The sequence below is a fragment of the Podarcis melisellensis genome (genome assembly GCF_964234715.1).
Source record: "Podarcis melisellensis genome assembly, chromosome: 3".
NCBI lineage: Eukaryota > Metazoa > Chordata > Lepidosauria > Squamata > Lacertidae > Podarcis > Podarcis melisellensis.
This window is the reverse complement of record NC_138530.1, coordinates 25,014,379-25,030,776: the sequence shown is the minus strand read 5'-3', so window position 1 is coordinate 25,030,776 and position 16,398 is coordinate 25,014,379. Positions and strand designations below refer to the sequence as shown.

The window sequence follows — 16,398 nt, the reverse complement described above, 5'->3', positions numbered from 1 at the left end:
CCAGGCTGTAGAAACCACAGCTGCATTTTGTGGCTGAGAGAGCAGGACTTATTCAGGAGGGAGCTTTTAGGATAGGGACGAGGAACCTGTAGCCCTTTAAATGTTGCTGGGCTCCATCTCCCAGCCACCCCAGCTAGCATAGCCAGTGTGCTGGTCCCAGGGGGGGAGGGGGTTACTGTGTGGCGTGGTCTGAGTCCAGTTCTAGGTTGAGGGTATGGAGGCTGTCCGTCAAGGGCGAAGCGGGGTCCAAGGCAAGGAGCCGGGCGTGGTCAGGAACTCTGGAAGAGCAGGAACAGGTTACCAACGATGTTGCTCCTCCAACCTGGGACTGGGCTGACTGGCCTTTATCTCCTCTGAGGCATAGGCCCACAGGTGACTCGTCTCTCCTGGCCTTAAGGCGAGCACTCCTCCTGTGAGAACTTAGTTTCCTTCGCCTCTCTGCCCTGAGCCTCTGCAGCTCCGGAGAAGCTGGAGGGTTACTGGACCCAGAGGCAACCTCACCTTCCCCTGACAGGGCTGGGAGAGGAGCACCTGCAGGCAATGGGTCCTCCATCACCTCTGGAGCCAGAGCGGATTCAGCTGGTGTCTGCTCCTGAGGATCCGGCACAGGTGAGGGCCCTTCAGGTTCAAACCCCTGCCGCAGCTCAGCCGGCCCTGGAGGCAGGGACTCCTGTGCAGGCTGGGATTCCTCAGGTTCAGCCTCTGAATCCAATTGCCAGGCCATTACAGCCAGGGGTGATGGGAGTTGCAGTTTAACAGCATCTGGAGGGCCCCAGGTTCCTCATCCCTCCAAGAGTGTAAGATACAGTAATGTGCAGATTCATCATGTTTGGCACCAGTAAACCACCCAGGAAGGATACCAAACATGAAACTAGCAAGATCAAAATGGTCATGGCACTTCTGTATTCTCTCCTTCTTTTAAAGTACTTAGCAGAAAATAAAAAAAAATTCCATTTTGTACTCACAGCAATCTTGTGGGGACGTTAGTTTGAGAGGCCTTGCCTCACCCAAGGTTGCCTAGATAACTAAACTGGAATCTGCACCCAGGTTTCCCTTGTCAAAGTCCAAAATCTCGCTTACTACACTGGTGGCCTTCAAGTCATGACCCATGCTCTTCATGCTCTAAGGTAGTTTGAAACATTGTCATGCTGGCATTTTGTGTGTGCAAACAACTTGGGATGAATGGTTGACAAACTGGCCATCTAGGAACAAGGCTGGCTCCTGTCTGAAAACTACAATTCCCTGGGTTAATAAGATAGGAAAAGTCATCTAGACCAATGGCTCATCTAGTCCAGGATCCTGATCTCACAGTGGCCAACCAGATGCCTATGGAACATCCTTAAGCAGAACCTGTGCACTCTTACATCCTGTGGTTTCCAGCATCTGGTGTTCAGGAACATGGCTACTGCCAATGACTAGGCAGAACATAGTCGTCATGGCTAGTAGCCATTGATAGCCTTTCCCCGGTTTTCTGAGAAGAAAAATGTTTAAAATGTGCAGGTACACACACACACACACACACACACGTACAGAGGGAGAAAGAGATGGTGCAACAAAAAGAAGAGAATATAGTGTCAGGGACCGTGCTGCACAGATGAGGAATGGTGGGAGCTTCCCCCTCTCCCTGCTCCTGAACAGGATCCTGAATCTTCCCAGGAGCAGTGGGACAGTATAGATTTGGAACTGCAGTTAGCAGAGGGACATAGTTGAGAAGACAAAAGTTTGGAGGAACTGGGGGGGGGGGTAAACAGCTAGGAGAAGAAGAACAGGGAGAGAGAGAGAGTTAACAGACTCTGGTTGGCTGGAAAGTGTCCAGCTGTCCAGTCCAAGGTCAAGAGGTCAAGGAGATTAGATAGGGTAGCTGCACAGAAGGCATGGTGGTTGCGAGATCAGGTTGCAAGCAGCGGAAGTGACTAAGGGGGTAGTGGGTGGAAACCTTAATTGGGAGCACCTTTACTCCGAGATGGATTCTTCGTTCTTGAGCTGGGATCATTAAAATCTCTTTAAATGGTAAGAGACGATTTTTGCTTTGTTCTGCTTACCCACGGCCAAAGGGAGGGAGGAAACCGCTCTCCCCAAGCCTGACATATAGTAAGCTGATTTTTTTAAAAAATAAAAAAGTCCAAATACTGACATGTTTCAAACAAAAGTCTCTTCTTCATGGGAATAGTTAGTGTCAACAAACAAGCTCCAGTGGCTAAGTATGCAAATCCTACTGAGAGTACCCTAATAACCATTAATACATTTTTGTAAATGTCTTGTTGTGTCAATATGCCTTGCCTGTGACTGCCTTCTATCTTACTTTGAATGTCTTTCCACTTTCCCTGCAGTTTTATGTACGGAGAGCTGACTGACAAAGACACCATAGATAAAGTTCGACAGACGTTTGAGAACTACGAGATGAACTCCTTTGAAATCTTGATGTACAAGAAGAACAGTAAGTCAGGTTTTTCACTCACCTTTCAACAGTGCCATGTTGAAGCCAGAAATGCAGGCAGGAGAGCAGATCATGAGATGTGGTTTAACAAGACATCATCGCTGCTACAGGAATGGCACTGGGAGTACTATTCCCCCCTGCCCTTTCCTTGGCACTAACAAGTTTTCAGGAGGTGTGAGTGATGAGAATTATACCTTTACTTGGAGTACAGTAACAGGATTGCCAATCATAAATTGTAACTGGAAGCATCAGTGAGTGTAAGTAAACAATCTTTTTACAGAGATTGGATACCTGACTAATTACAGCAACCATCATCAACCTGGTGTCCTCAATGCAGACTTTGTTGGAATACAACTCCCATCAGCCCCAGGCAATATGCGCTGGTCTTTTACCTCCAGATATTGCTGGACTACAACTCCCATCATCCTTGACCTCTGGCCTGAGGCTGATCTGGAGGGTTGCAGATTCCCTACCCCTGTTTTAAGGGAGGGGTATTAAGCTGTCTTTCTGCCATTAGTGACCTTCTTATTGAAGAAATCCTGATATGGTGCTGCAGAATCCCAGCATTCTCCAAAACACAGATTTAAAAGCCTAATCCCAAATTTATCCTGGCCTTTGATACCTGAAACACATCCCACTTTTTGTGATTGCATTCTTCCCCCATCCCCCTTTTATTTTCTTTTATTATTCTTATTCTTTTATTTTGACAAAGTAATAATCATAAATAAATAAGAATAAAAATGTGCACCCCACCACCGAGACCATTCCTTTGTAACTATTCAACCTCCCAAAATTTCATCACCTCTTGTGATAGTTTGACCCCTTTCCATTTTAAGTCGTAGCCCACACTGGGACCTTAGGGTGAAGAGGGAGGTAATAAATCAAAATCATCATCACCATCATCTGAAGGACAGGGGACAATTATTTTATTTGGGTTTCCCAGTTTCCTTCCTCAGGAGGCGTTGATGGCCACCAACTTGGATGGCTTTAGAAGAGGATTAGACAAATTCATGGAGTATCAGTGGCTACTAGTGATGATTGTTATCCTCTGCCTCCACTATCAAGAGACATTACGCCTTTGAATGCCAGTTACAGTGGTACCTCGGGTTACATACACTTCAGGTTACATACGCTTCAAGTTACAGACTCCGCTAACCCAGAAATAGTACCGTGGCATGGCAGCAGCAGGAGGCACCATTAGCTAAAGTGGTGCTTCAGGTTAAGAACAGTTTCAGGTTAAGAACGGACCTCTGGAACGAATTAAGTACTTAACCCGAGGTACCACTGTACTGGGAACTGCAAGTAGAAAGAGTGCCATTGGCCTCAAGTTCTGCTCACAGGTTTCCCATGGGCATCTAGTTGGCCACTGTGAGAATTCTGGACTAGATGGGCCGCTGGTCCAATCTAGCAAGGTTCTTCTTGTGTCCTTCCTGACTGCAAGCCTCAGTGTTGGCAATCTGGTTGCTTGTCTGTTTTCAGAGACTCGGTGTGCTCTTACAAGGACCGAATAATGCCTCCCTACCCGATCGTTGCCTTGCCTTGTCATCTTTTATTCATGTTCAGCTTGTTCCCTTCCTGCCTATTATAGTACAGCCTGAAGTACTGCTCCTTCTGAGACAGGATTCTGCTCGGGGCAGTTTTGCAGCACAAAGTGGCCAGCGCTAATCTGTAGGAAAGGATAAGAGCACCGGGAGAACCACTCAGATTCCTGTTGGACTCCTTTTGTTCCGTACAGGGATGTACACCCCACCTGAAGTTTCAGGACTACCTGGAGGTGCCAGGGATTGAACCTGGGACCTCCTGCCTGGATAGCTCAGTTGGTTAGAGCATAGTGCTCTAACCATAGTGCTCTAACCATAGTTTAGAGGTCCTGGGCCCTAAGGAAGTTAGACTATCCTCCACCAGGGCCAGGGCCTTTTCAGTGCTGGCTCCGACCTGGTGGAATGCTCTGTCCCATGAGACTAGGGCCCTTCAGGATTTAACCTCCTTCCATCAGGCCTGTAAGACAAAGCTATTCCGCCTGGCCTTTAATTTGAATTCAGCCTGATCTTTTATTTCCCTTCTCTTCCCTCCCCCTCCCCTTTTATGAAGATCACCCGCACTGAGACCCCACAGCTAATTCTCCCCTGGCCTCCTCGCTGGCCCAAGTAGGACCAATTCAGCCAGCTAGCCCTGGGGATTATCTAATTAATTTTTGATTTTTATGGTTATTCATGTTTTTATACTGTATTTTATGCTGCTTTTATAATTAAGTGTTTTAAAGTGTTTTAAATTTGTTGTTAGCCGCCCTGAGCCCGGTTTTTGAACCAAGAAGGGCGAGGTATAAATAAAAAATTATTATTATTTATTATGATAACACCAAGGTTGCAGGTTCGATCCCCACACGGGACAGCTACATATTCCTGCATTTCAGGGGGTTGGACTAGATGATCCACAGGGTCCCTTCCAGCTCTCCAGTTCTATGATCCCCCACAAGTCCTGTTGGTGTTAGTTTAAATCTGTTGCACCCCCCCCCCCGGACTCATTTGAAAGCATACTAAAGAGACAACCAACCGATACATCATTTCAAAAGAGCTGTTGGGCTGACGACTTATTTTTCTTCTTTAACCACTTTTCAGATATTTCTAGTTCAACAGAGTAACCTCAGCCCTTTCTGATTCTTCCTCGGGGGAATGAAATAGGATTTCTTCATCTTAACATGTAGCGTTTTGACCTATTGACCCTCTTCTCAGCCAGCCCACGGATGGGTTCGATGGTAGACAAGCGTGAAGGAAGAAGCCTTTTAAGACGCTGGAAATGGCTTTGCTGGGTCTATCAGCATAACTGCACTATGCTTTCCTCCCGGAAAGCTGTGAAGGGCCAGCCCCACCCCCCACCCCCCGCTTCTCACAATGTGTTCTGCTTGCTAGGATGGAGCAGTTAGTACCTCGCCGAATTTCCGGTGCATTAATCTTAAAAGCAGTCGGTCAGGTGCCAGAGATTTCGCTCGGCTTATGTATCTAAAAACTTCGTTTTCGCCCGCATGGCCTGCCTAACCCATCCCAATCGCAGACACTTGACTTGCTCACTAATGAATCCTGGGCAGAATGCGCAGCTTCCTGCATCATGCACAGCAGCAGCAGCATTAAAAATGAATAGTGTAATATTGATTGAGGGAGTTTCAAAGGTCAGCTGTAACTATTATGTAACCAAAACTCAGCCGTCTGCTTTGCTATAGCTAGTAATTACAGGAGAGGTGACACATGCCCAGCTTTCGTAGCAGGCCTGGTGTGTAGCTGGTATACCCGGCTGGGGTAGCATTTAGTGCAATCCTATACATGTCTACTCAGATGTAAGCCACACTGAATTTAGTGGGACTTACTCCCAAGTAAATGTGATTTAAAGGGAGGGAGGCTTATAGAATTGTTGAGCTGGAAGGGACCCTGACGACTATCTAGTTCAACCCCCTGCAATGTAGGAATATGCAGCTATCCCACACAGGGATCAAACCTGCAACCTTGGCATTATCAGCATCATGCTCTAGCCAACTGAGCTATCCAGGCTTGGGGAAGCAGGGCAGGTGGATGGTGGGAGGTGGTTTGAGGTGTGTGAACAAGCCAGGAATTCATCTGTTGCTCAGGTGTTAAGCCAAGTCATAGAATTATTTTATTTTTATATTGTAATTATTAATACTGGTTGATGGCTTGCCTTCCAAGCCACTGTCTCAAGGCGTGTTGCATATAAGATAATTGTAACTGGCTAAAAACAACAAATATATTTAAAACAAGGCAAAAACCCTAACAAGCAGTAAAGACCCAGTTGGGGGAGCCTGTTGGAATAAAGCAGTCTTCATTTGTTCCCAGAAAGTGCAGATAGTGGGCACCTCTTGTATTTCGACAGGAACACTGTTCCATAGGACGGGGGCAGCCACACTAAAAAGCCCTGCTCCAGGTTCAGTGGAGTGAGCTTCTGTGCTCTTTGGAACTCTCCTGCCGACAGCAGTGATATACTCTGTATGTAAAAGATAAGGCGGTCTCTCATGTAACCCAGTCCTGAGCTGCATAGGGCCTTATATGTTAGTTATACAGTCATACCTCTGCTCCTGAACACCTTGGGAGTTGAACGTTTTGGCTCCTGAACGATCAAAAAACGGAAGTGAATGTTCTGGTTTTTGAGCATTCTTTCAGAAGCCAAACATCTGGTGGGGCTTCTGCGGCTTCCGATTGGCTGCAGGAGCTTCCTGCATCCAATCAGAAGCTGCACTTTGGAAGTCAAACGTTTTGGAAGATGAACGGACCTCCGGAACTGATTCTGTTGACTTCTGAGATACGACTGTATGGGCCTTATATGTCAGCCCCTTGACTTTGGCCCAGTAGCTGATTGGTAGACACCGTAAATCCTTCAGGGTCTTATGCGCCTGTGGTAATTTGCTCCCATGAGCAATTTAGCCACCACATTCCACAGCAGCTTCAGCCTTTGGAGAAACCCCCAAGCTGCCCCAACGCATTTATTTGCTTTTAAAAAAATAATCATCTTTTCAGACGATTGCTGTCTCCCAAAGTGGCTAATGCCAAGGAGAAGGGCACTGGAAGGAAAAAGGAAGTCTGTTTTGAAGGCCAGAACAAACTGCTGAGCTATGATTCTGTGAGGAGGCATTTTTATCCATGCCGATCTCCCCTTGCTGATGTCCTTGCCTGAATAGCAATTGATGGCCCTTGTTCCTCTGAATGATGGATGGGGCCAGAATGCCCTTGCTTCTTGCATCTGCGGTCCCAGGGCAACTGTCAGCCAGAGCAGAGCATTCTTCTGGTCAAAGAGCAGAGGGAAGTGGTCTCCCTGCAGCTGCTCCTTCTTTGGCTGGTGGAGGTTGGTCTCCATCTTGCTGTGACCTTTGCTTGGGATGCAGGAGTGGAACCTCATAGTCACCTTGGTGCCCTGGCTGATGGTAGGTGGGGGTAGAGTGTGCTGCCTTCAACTCTGTGGCCCCAGGGTAATTTTAAAGCTTTGAAGCTCACCTCGACTCTGAGGAGAACTTTATGACCCCTCCAAACCTTATATCCAAGTTTTGTGAGTTTTCCCAACGTTCCTCTCTAAAATGAAGAGAGACAGGGTTATGTAATGTGAGACAGGCTGCATAATTTATACATGTTGTGACGATTTTCTTGGGAAGGGAATCTGGATCAGCTGCCCTGAGCGGTGTATTTACACTAGAACGGTGGGATATGAATGCTCTATGTTATGACTCTGAGTATATTTCACTCTAATAAACAAATAAAATAAATTATGTCAATGCAGACTATCTGTTTGTTTCTTGGAGAGTATAGACAGTCCAGGCTATGTGATTACGGTATTCGTTGCACCCAAAGACCCTCCCAACAGTTGCATTTCAACAGTGACCTCAATTTCTGCATTTTGTTACTGGTTGCAAACAGATCCATTCTCTCTCCCTCTCTCTCTATATAAAAGAGAGTTGAAAGGAGCAAGATAGCACCATTATTTCCCTTGATGAACATCCTTCTTTCTTTTGAACTACTCTGACCTCCGTTCAAAGAAGGTTTGCATGCTTTTGAAGCAAAAGCAAAATTCTCATTACTTCTCCTGTAATGATGGACTTCTTGCAGGTAGTAGAATGCCAGGATTCCAATAGAAAAAGGTGGGGGCAGGGAGGGGGCTTACTTCTTTTATTGCATCCTTGCACTGCTGTTGATCATCAGATGTACAAGAATGTGCTTCTGCTGACCAACCAAACTAACCAAATATCAATGAAGATAGTTGCATCATTGGAAATCTAATTTACAGATGGGAACTGCAACAAAATGTTGCAGCATGGAGTGCTTCCTGTTCAGGATTCCAGTCACTCCATTCTCATTTCCCCCAGTTTCCCATTCCCCCTCTCTCACTGACAGCGAGCATTCTATAGCTGCTTACTATGCTCAGTACTCATTGGATTGGGGTGGGGGTGTTCCACTCCCACTTCGGTTTTTCCCCCTTAATATTTTGCATAGTTCTGCAAATGCCAAGTTTTCCCCAAGCCTGCTTACACCTTCCTCTTGTGCAAAGATTGTGCTGATTTGATGTGGGAGCTGTGGTTGGTTAAGGGTGCCGAGAGCTGTTAGAAGACTTCCCCTCCCAGAACTACAGTTCCCAGAGTTTCTTGGGCAGAAAGTCTTATTCTTAAACCACTCTGCTAATTGTAACTCTGTGAGGGAAGTAGGGGTCAGTAACTCTCAGTACCCTCAACGCACTACAACTCCCATGATTCTTTGGGGGAAGCCATGGCTATTAAAGTGGTATAACAGTGATTTACCGTATTTTTCGCTCTATAAGACACACCAGACCATGAGACGCACCTAGTTTTTGGAGGAGGAAAACAAGAAAAAAAATATTCTGAATCTCAGAAGCCAGAACAGCAAGAGGGATCGCTGAGCAGTGAAAGCAGCAATCCCTCTTGCTGTTCTGGCTTCTGGGATAGCTGCGCAGCCTGCATTCGCTCCATAAGACGCACACACATTTCCTCTTACTTTTTAGGAGGGAAAAAGTGAGTCTTATAGAGCAAAAAATACGGTAAATGTGTGGTGTGGGGCTCCCTGGGGCTTGGTGGGCCTCACAGAGAGCAGTCAAAGGGTGAATGTGACCTGTGGACCACATGCTGTCCACTGATGCTGTACAAGTTACTGAGAAGTAAGCCCCATTGAATTCAATGGGGCACATTCCCAGGTAAGTGGGTATATGTTTGCAGTCAGTTGTTTCTGCTGTTCTGCTGCCACCATATAACCTTTTGTCCTTCTGTTTGTTTGCTGAAGCAATGCCTCTCCCCGTTAAACAATATGTTTGGCATGCTGTACAGCTTTTATGTCATTGACCAGTTTTTTGTGTGTGTTGTTTTCCCCCCAGGGACTCCTGTTTGGTTCTTTGTGAAAATTGCTCCAATTCGAAATGAACAGGACAAAGTTGTTTTGTTTCTTTGCACGTTCAGTGACATAACAGCTTTCAAGCAGCCAATAGAGGATGATTCGTGCAAAGGTTTGTTCTTGGCTCTTTATTTTTTTTTGGGGGGGGTGTGGTGGGGAACACAAATGCATATTTAAAATATGTACAGTGGTACCTTGGTCTGCAACCGTTTTGGATTACAACCACGTCAAACCCAGAAGTGCATGTCCCTTTTTTTAAAGATTACAACCCATTTTCTTTGGATTTCAACCCTTTTTTTATGGAGGCCCCATTGGTGAAAGTGTGCCTTGGGTTACAACCTGTTTTGGTTTCCAACCGTACCTCCAGAACGGATTATGGTTGTAAACCAAGGTACCACTGTATGTATTCTGTTTTTTTAGAATTCAGCGTAACCTAATTTTGCAGAGATTTCTTGGCTCTGTCCATAGAATGATTAAGAATCAGACTGAAGTAACTACAAATCAATGTATTTGTTAAAAGCCTTTATAACGCTGAGTGTTGTTAGGAGACCCCTAGTTGCCTCCCAAAGCTACAATACCCAGAGTTCTCAGAGAAGAGGGAATGATTGACCTAATAATTCTCAGGAGCCTCAACAAACTTCAGCTCCCATAATCCTTTGGGGGAATCCATGACTAATTAAAGTCGTATCACAGTGCTTCAAATGTGTGTTGCAAATGTGGCCTTAAGAGTATAATGGGGAGGGACTATAACACTGCAGGGACGTGGGTGGCGCTGTGGGTTAAACCACGGAGCCTAGGACTTGCCGATCAGAAGGTCGACGGTTCGAATTCCCGCAACGGGGTGAGCTCCCGTTGCTCGGTCCCTGCTCCTGCCAACCTAGCAGTTCGAGAGCACGTCAAAGTGCAAGTAGATAAATAGGTACCGCTCCAGCAGGAAGGTAAACGGTGTTTCCGTGTGCTGCTCTGGTTCGCCAGTCATGCTGGCCACATGACCCGGAAGCTGTCTGCAGACAAACCCCGGCTCCCTTGGCCAATAAAGCGAGATGAGCGCCTCAACCCCAGAGTCGGTCATGACTGGACCTAATGGTCAGGGGTCCCCTTTACCCCCTTTAAGGGTGGGTTTCATTTTTTAAAAATTTAGCAGTCTAGAGAAAGCTGCCCAGCGAGGAGTTGTTGTGCTTGGAATTTGGGAAACTCGAGTTCAGATCCCTGCTCAGCTATGAAGTTGTCTTAGATGGCTTTCAGGAAGCTACTGTTTTTCTGTGTGATGCATACCTCTCAGGATTGCTACTGTTGTTTATTATTATCGATTGCAAAATTAAATCCTAGACAAAGCTCTCAAAGTGGTTTAACGATAAAGTATGATATAAATCAATACAAATGCAATCCTTTAAAACAGGCCTCAATGAAGCTACATTTAAATCAAGACAGGAGATAAAAGCAGCTATCCACTCAATAAGTAACTAGGGAAGGTTAGGATCTCTGGCTCCTTGTGTGACATAGCTGTGATCACTGCTAATGCAACCAAAGACAGAAACTGGCATCACTATTGAGTAGTTTCCTATTAAAAGGTTAGCTATTGATTTGCCCAAGTGATTGTGAGTAACTGAAGCAGATGTGTGCCTAGTTAGTGACTAGGGACAGACAAATTCAGGAAAGTGAAGAGGGGCCTATTATCTTGAGATGACATAGGGGGAGACATATGAAACAGCAGGGAGAAGCTGCTGTTCATTTCGGGCGCAGATGCTAGAAATGCTAATGTTTAAAGAAATTATAGATCTGCTGTACTCCATAAGCTTCTCAATTATAAGCTAATGTTTGGGATGCACATCACAGAGCTGATTCGCTTTCTAAAGCTGCCTATGTTCACCTTGTAAATGAAACAAATGGGAATCTTTAGAAGGACACGCACTAAATGTAGGTTCTTGAAAAAAATGTCCAGAGCAGTTACGAGAGAGGGAGAGAGACTGAGATGTAAGAGTCCTTACTGTGATGCAAATCCCAGCTTTGTGCATATGCCGCTTCTGACCCAACTAGGTGCCCCACAGTAGGTCGTAATGAGTCCTGGACTCTTCCATAAAAGTTTTGGGAAGGATTCTGGGCTTACTCCAGCTTTGCATGCTGCATCTGCCTTCCTATTTCCCTTTTTAATTGCTCCTTCCATCCACTTTCATGAGGTCATTGCTCCTTGAGGAAGGGGACAAGTGGTGGCACTATAAGTAGGCATGAGGAACCTCAGGCTGGGGGGGCCAAATGTGACCCTGCAAGCCCCTCTATCTGGCCCTTAGGACTCATTCTATGTTCTGCTTCCTCCTCAGTCACACCTCCCCTCATTCTATGTTCTGCTTCCTCCTCAGTCACTCCCCCTCCTGGCCTTGCTTCACAATCTCTTTTTGCGTGGCTGGAATATGTCATCAAACTTTGATAATGCCTTTTGGTTGCCTGGATGGAGTGTGTTTGTGTGTGTGTGTGTGAGAGAGAGAGAGAGAGAGGGAGGGAGGGAGAGAAAGAAAGAAAGAAAGAAAGAAAGAAAGAAAGAAAGAAAGAAAGAAAGAAAGAAAGAAAGAGAAAACAGAGGTTTTGCCCTCTTTTGCCTTAGGCCACCAGACGTGCCCCCTCCCCGAAGAATACCCAAGTGGGAATGTGGCCCTCAGTCTGATAACAGTTCCCATCCCATGCACCAGAGTCAAGTTGAGGGTCAAACAAGTTGAGGGTCAAACAATGGCAGGCCTGGGATATGGGCCTCAGTCATCTGCTGTGGGGTCAGACTGGAGAGGAAGTCAGGACCAAAAGGTAAACCAGGAGACAGGATAAAAAACCCCAAGAGTATCCAAGGATGCAGGACCACATTAGGAGCATCTTGTTGCTCAAGCAAGGCTTAGCTGAATCACGAAGTCCTCTTAAAGTATAGGAAGCCTGCAAATGGTCAGCCCAGGTTTTGACAATTCTCCCCTGTGGAGCTGCCAAGGGAGTTGCACTCAGGTAGTGCAGCAGCTGAGGATGACTGAGCCCTACCTTGAATAAAGTGTGCTAGCTGGACCAGTGGTCTGACTGAGTATAAGAGGCCTTCTTATGTTCTGAGTTGAGTTTAGAATTAATTCATCTTAGTCCAAAGGTTTTGTGTTAACTTGAATGCAGTCTGTGCTGAGTAAAGGGGGTCGTGCTCATGCCTTGGATGAGCTGTTCACTGTCGTAATGAACCAGACTTTGATTGACCGCTGGATGCTCCCAGTGCTTATCGGTCACTCAGGGCAAAAAGCCCTGAATGTGGTGACACTCCTGAACAGCAAATTAGCAAGAGGAATATAGGGATCTGCTTTAAAGCAAATCAGACCATTGGTCCATCTAACTCAGTATTGTCTACACTGACTGGCAGCATCTCTTCAGGGTTTCTGGCCCTGCCTGGAGATGTCGGGGCTTGAACCCGGGACCTTCTCTATGCAAAGCATGTGATCTGTCACTAAGCTAAAGCCCTTCCCCATTGATTAGCCCTGGTCAAGGTGGTGCTGGAAACAGTTGCTTGTGCATGAGGCTTAGTGTTCTGAATGTGAGATTTGGGGATGTATTCTACTAATGGGGAGCTGCTGAGGTTCACACAATAGACTTAGCTCTGCACAATTTTGGACTTTTCAAAAAGTATTTGAACAGCCTCCTCACTATTCCCCATGGCATAGAATGATCTAATGTTGAAATTTCCCCATTTCAAAAGCAGCTTGTAATGTGGCAAAGGGAGGGGGGTGCTGTTGTTTGAAGGGGAAAAAAAAGCAAGTTTAAAACTGTAAACCTACATATACTTCTTTGGGAGTAAGTCCTACTGCACTGAATGGGAATTCAGAGTAAGTATGAATAGGACTGGGCAGCACCAGGTTCGCAGAAAATCTAGTGTCACAGGTCTTTGGATCCTCATGCTTTGCCACAGGGACAGAGCCTGGCTTTGTGCAGTAGCCCCAGCCTTGGAAGTTCTTCTTCCCTTTAATGTCACCCCACTGCTAAAAATAATGAACTGTTTCGCCTACTATTGGCATTCTGTGCTATAGTCTTAAGTCTGCTGCACTTTCATTTGCCTTTGCTGACTAATGAGAATAATCAGTCCTTGTCTATTTTCTGTGTATGGGAGACAGCCATGCCTCTCCTCGGGCTTCTGTAGTGATGTGTTGTAATAAGATTAAGAGAATGTAAACATGGATTCCTGCATTCTAGGGTGCGAGGGGACATTCTCAGTCCTTGTTCCATTATAGATGTTACTGATTTTAGCCTTCCCTCCGGTTCGCTTCTCTTCATTCCTGCTATTTTACATGCATGATGAGAACTCTTATCCTCTTATTTCTTCTATAATATTCCAGCCTTTCTCTTATCTAAAACCAGGCAGTGCTATACAGGGACTGTAGTGAGATAAAGCACTTAGACAATGTTTTTTTTTAGAATGGGAGCTCTCATTGCTAGTGTTGTCTTGTGTTTGAAGCCATGCCATTTGAGCAAAAAGCCCCCCTTCTCTTTCAAAAAGCTGCTGCTTGTTTGTATGAATCTAGAACAAATTAAAAACGATATGGCCTGTTGCCTCATCATCACACAAAGGCCCGTAAAGCAAGCCAGTAGGTTCAGCACCTCGGACAGCACCAGTGGTTAATACAGTTTATCCACTACATGCATGCATTTAGGTTGCATGTCCAAGCACGCTGATCTAGAAGTAAGTCCCATTGGACTTAATGACTTACTTCTGAGTAGACATGCACAGGATTGCACCTTCAGTGTCAGAGTCAGCAAGCCTTAGTTATCGTGGCAGTTGTTCATTCCTCCAATTAAACTTTGCATAAACACAAGGAATCACCTTGTAGCTAGCTGAAAATACAACTATGTTCTACATGGCAAGCTGCTAATGGGAGTTCCTCTCCATGCAGACAGAGCAATTTTCACACAATTTAAACCTGCAATAAGACTGTAATATTAAGTGAGTTATTCCAGTGCAATCATGCAAAGAGAAGATGTAGTCTACACCATACTCTGTGATCTGCTATCATTCATTCACAGTAAACTCCTAGTCTCTTTCACTACATGACTGCAAACAGTGCTATGTTCTGGGATGCATGGAACTTTTGTGCCTACCCTCTTCTTGACCCCAGCCCCCCACACACTCAATTTCTGTAGCTCAATGGTAAAGCATCTGCTTGGCATGAAGAACATCTCAGGTTTAACTCCTGGTGTCTGGGAGAGATTCTTGCCTAAAAGCCTGGCTAGCCATTGCCAGTCAATGTAGACAATACTGAGCTCCAGCTGCTTTTGGACTACAGCTATCATCATTCCTGAGCACTGGGTCTTGCTAGAGAGGGATGTAGTCCAAAAACATATGGAGACCCAAGTTTGGGAAACACTGAGCTAGATGGACCCATGGTCTAATCAGTATATATGTGTCCCATGTCCTTTCCCATGTACTAAGAATGTTACAAAAGCCCTGCTGGATCAGACCAAAGCATTCTGTTCTCACAGTGGCCCTCCAGATGCCCATGGGAAGCCCTCCAGTTGGATACAATCACCCAAGAATGCTCCATACTCATGTTTTGGTATACAGATGCATACTGCTTCTGAATCTGGAGGTAAATAGGGCCATCAGGTCTACATTGATAGCTATACCCTCCCAAGCCTTATAAACCCAAGTATATACAGAATTATTGACATTGCGCCTCACCTACGTACTTCATCAATGAATTTTCATATTCCTTGTATAAACACATGAGCTAATCCTTCCAAATCCATGGTCCTGGAAAGCAGCAAACTCACAATGTAATCCGAGGGTTGGAACTCTACTTTTCACCATGCTGTGTCTCATTTGTTGGAGGAGAAAGGTGGTAAGAGGAGGGCATAGCTGCAGTTGTGCAAATTTTGGCTTATTGTTGGAGGGGAAGAGGGACCGAATCAATGTAATGTAATGTAATGTAATGTAATGTAATGTAATGTAATGTAATGTAATGTAATAAATAATATAATATAATATAAGAATATAATATAATATAATATAATAATATAATAATACCACATAAGCACCAGGATCGAAACATTGAGGAACAAATAAGAAATGAAATGTGACAGGAGTGGTGATGGTCTGGATGCCATCCAAACACTGATAGTTATTTCCTGTCACTTCAGTGAAATGAATAGAAGTCACACAGAATCACTGCTTGGTTGATTACTCCATTGGTTGTTTTTAATGAGCCATTATACATCGCAGTGTTACTTCGTTAAAGAGAACCCTTCTTATTGAACACAACAGAGTAAATGTATTAGAGCAGGGATGGGTAACCTTTTCCTTCTTCCTGTTGAGAACTGTATTTCTTGCAGTGGTTATCTGTCAGTGGACAGAGCCGGTGCTGCTACAGACACAGCTGAGCCAGAAGTGTTATCTAATCTGGGATAAAGGCTGACCTGCTTCAGTTTTCACCATGGCTACTTCAGATTAGAATTCCCACTCCCAGGCAGGTCTACTCAGAATTAAGCCCTACTAGACTTCACAGATGTAATCTCAAGTATACAGAGGGCTATTTTTTATTTCTTTTTGTACCACAGACAAATACTGTCCCTCTTTTGGAAAGCAAGGGATTTTTTTTTTTATTTCTCAAGGAAATCTGATGGGACAGAACAATGGGGATGTTTCAGGATATTCCTAGAATTGCTTTGCACAATATAGCTGGCTGTTTGTAATAACCGTTGTGCAATTTTTTGTATCGCCTTCAGGCTGGGGGAAGTTTGCTCGCTTAACCCGTGCACTCACCAGCAGTCGGGGAGTCCTGCAGCAGCTCGCTCCAAGCGTACAGAAAGGAGAGAACGTCCACAAGCACTCCCGGCTTGCTGAGGTAACGTGTGATTATTATTGCCAGCCCACTTGAATCAATAGTGCCCGACTCTTGGAAACAGCTCACCTGAATTCCAGTGACAAAGGAGGTCTATTTGTGGGATGTTTGCTTGGAGCGAATTGGTGGGAAACCACAGGGATTGATAGGAGGCCCCAAACTCCACCTGCTGCAGCTAGTGTCCCATCAGTATCTGCTGAGTGTCGCAAGATGAGTCACTTTGAGGTGT

The 16,398-nt window shown here is 45.4% G+C and overlaps 1 protein-coding gene across 5 annotated transcripts in view; it reads left to right on the top strand.

The window, feature by feature from the left end:
• KCNH1 (potassium voltage-gated channel subfamily H member 1) overlaps positions 1-16,398 on the top strand; it is a 223,883-nt gene that overhangs the window by 36,734 nt on the left and 170,751 nt on the right. For all 5 annotated transcript variants that reach the window (XM_081903842.1, XM_081903841.1, XM_081903840.1 and 2 more), the window contains exons 3-5: positions 2,331-2,437; positions 9,311-9,439; positions 16,054-16,172. In XM_081903842.1, coding sequence (XP_081759968.1) covers positions 2,331-2,437; positions 9,311-9,439; positions 16,054-16,172 — 355 coding nt within the window. The remainder of the gene's footprint in view (positions 1-2,330; positions 2,438-9,310; positions 9,440-16,053; positions 16,173-16,398) is intronic.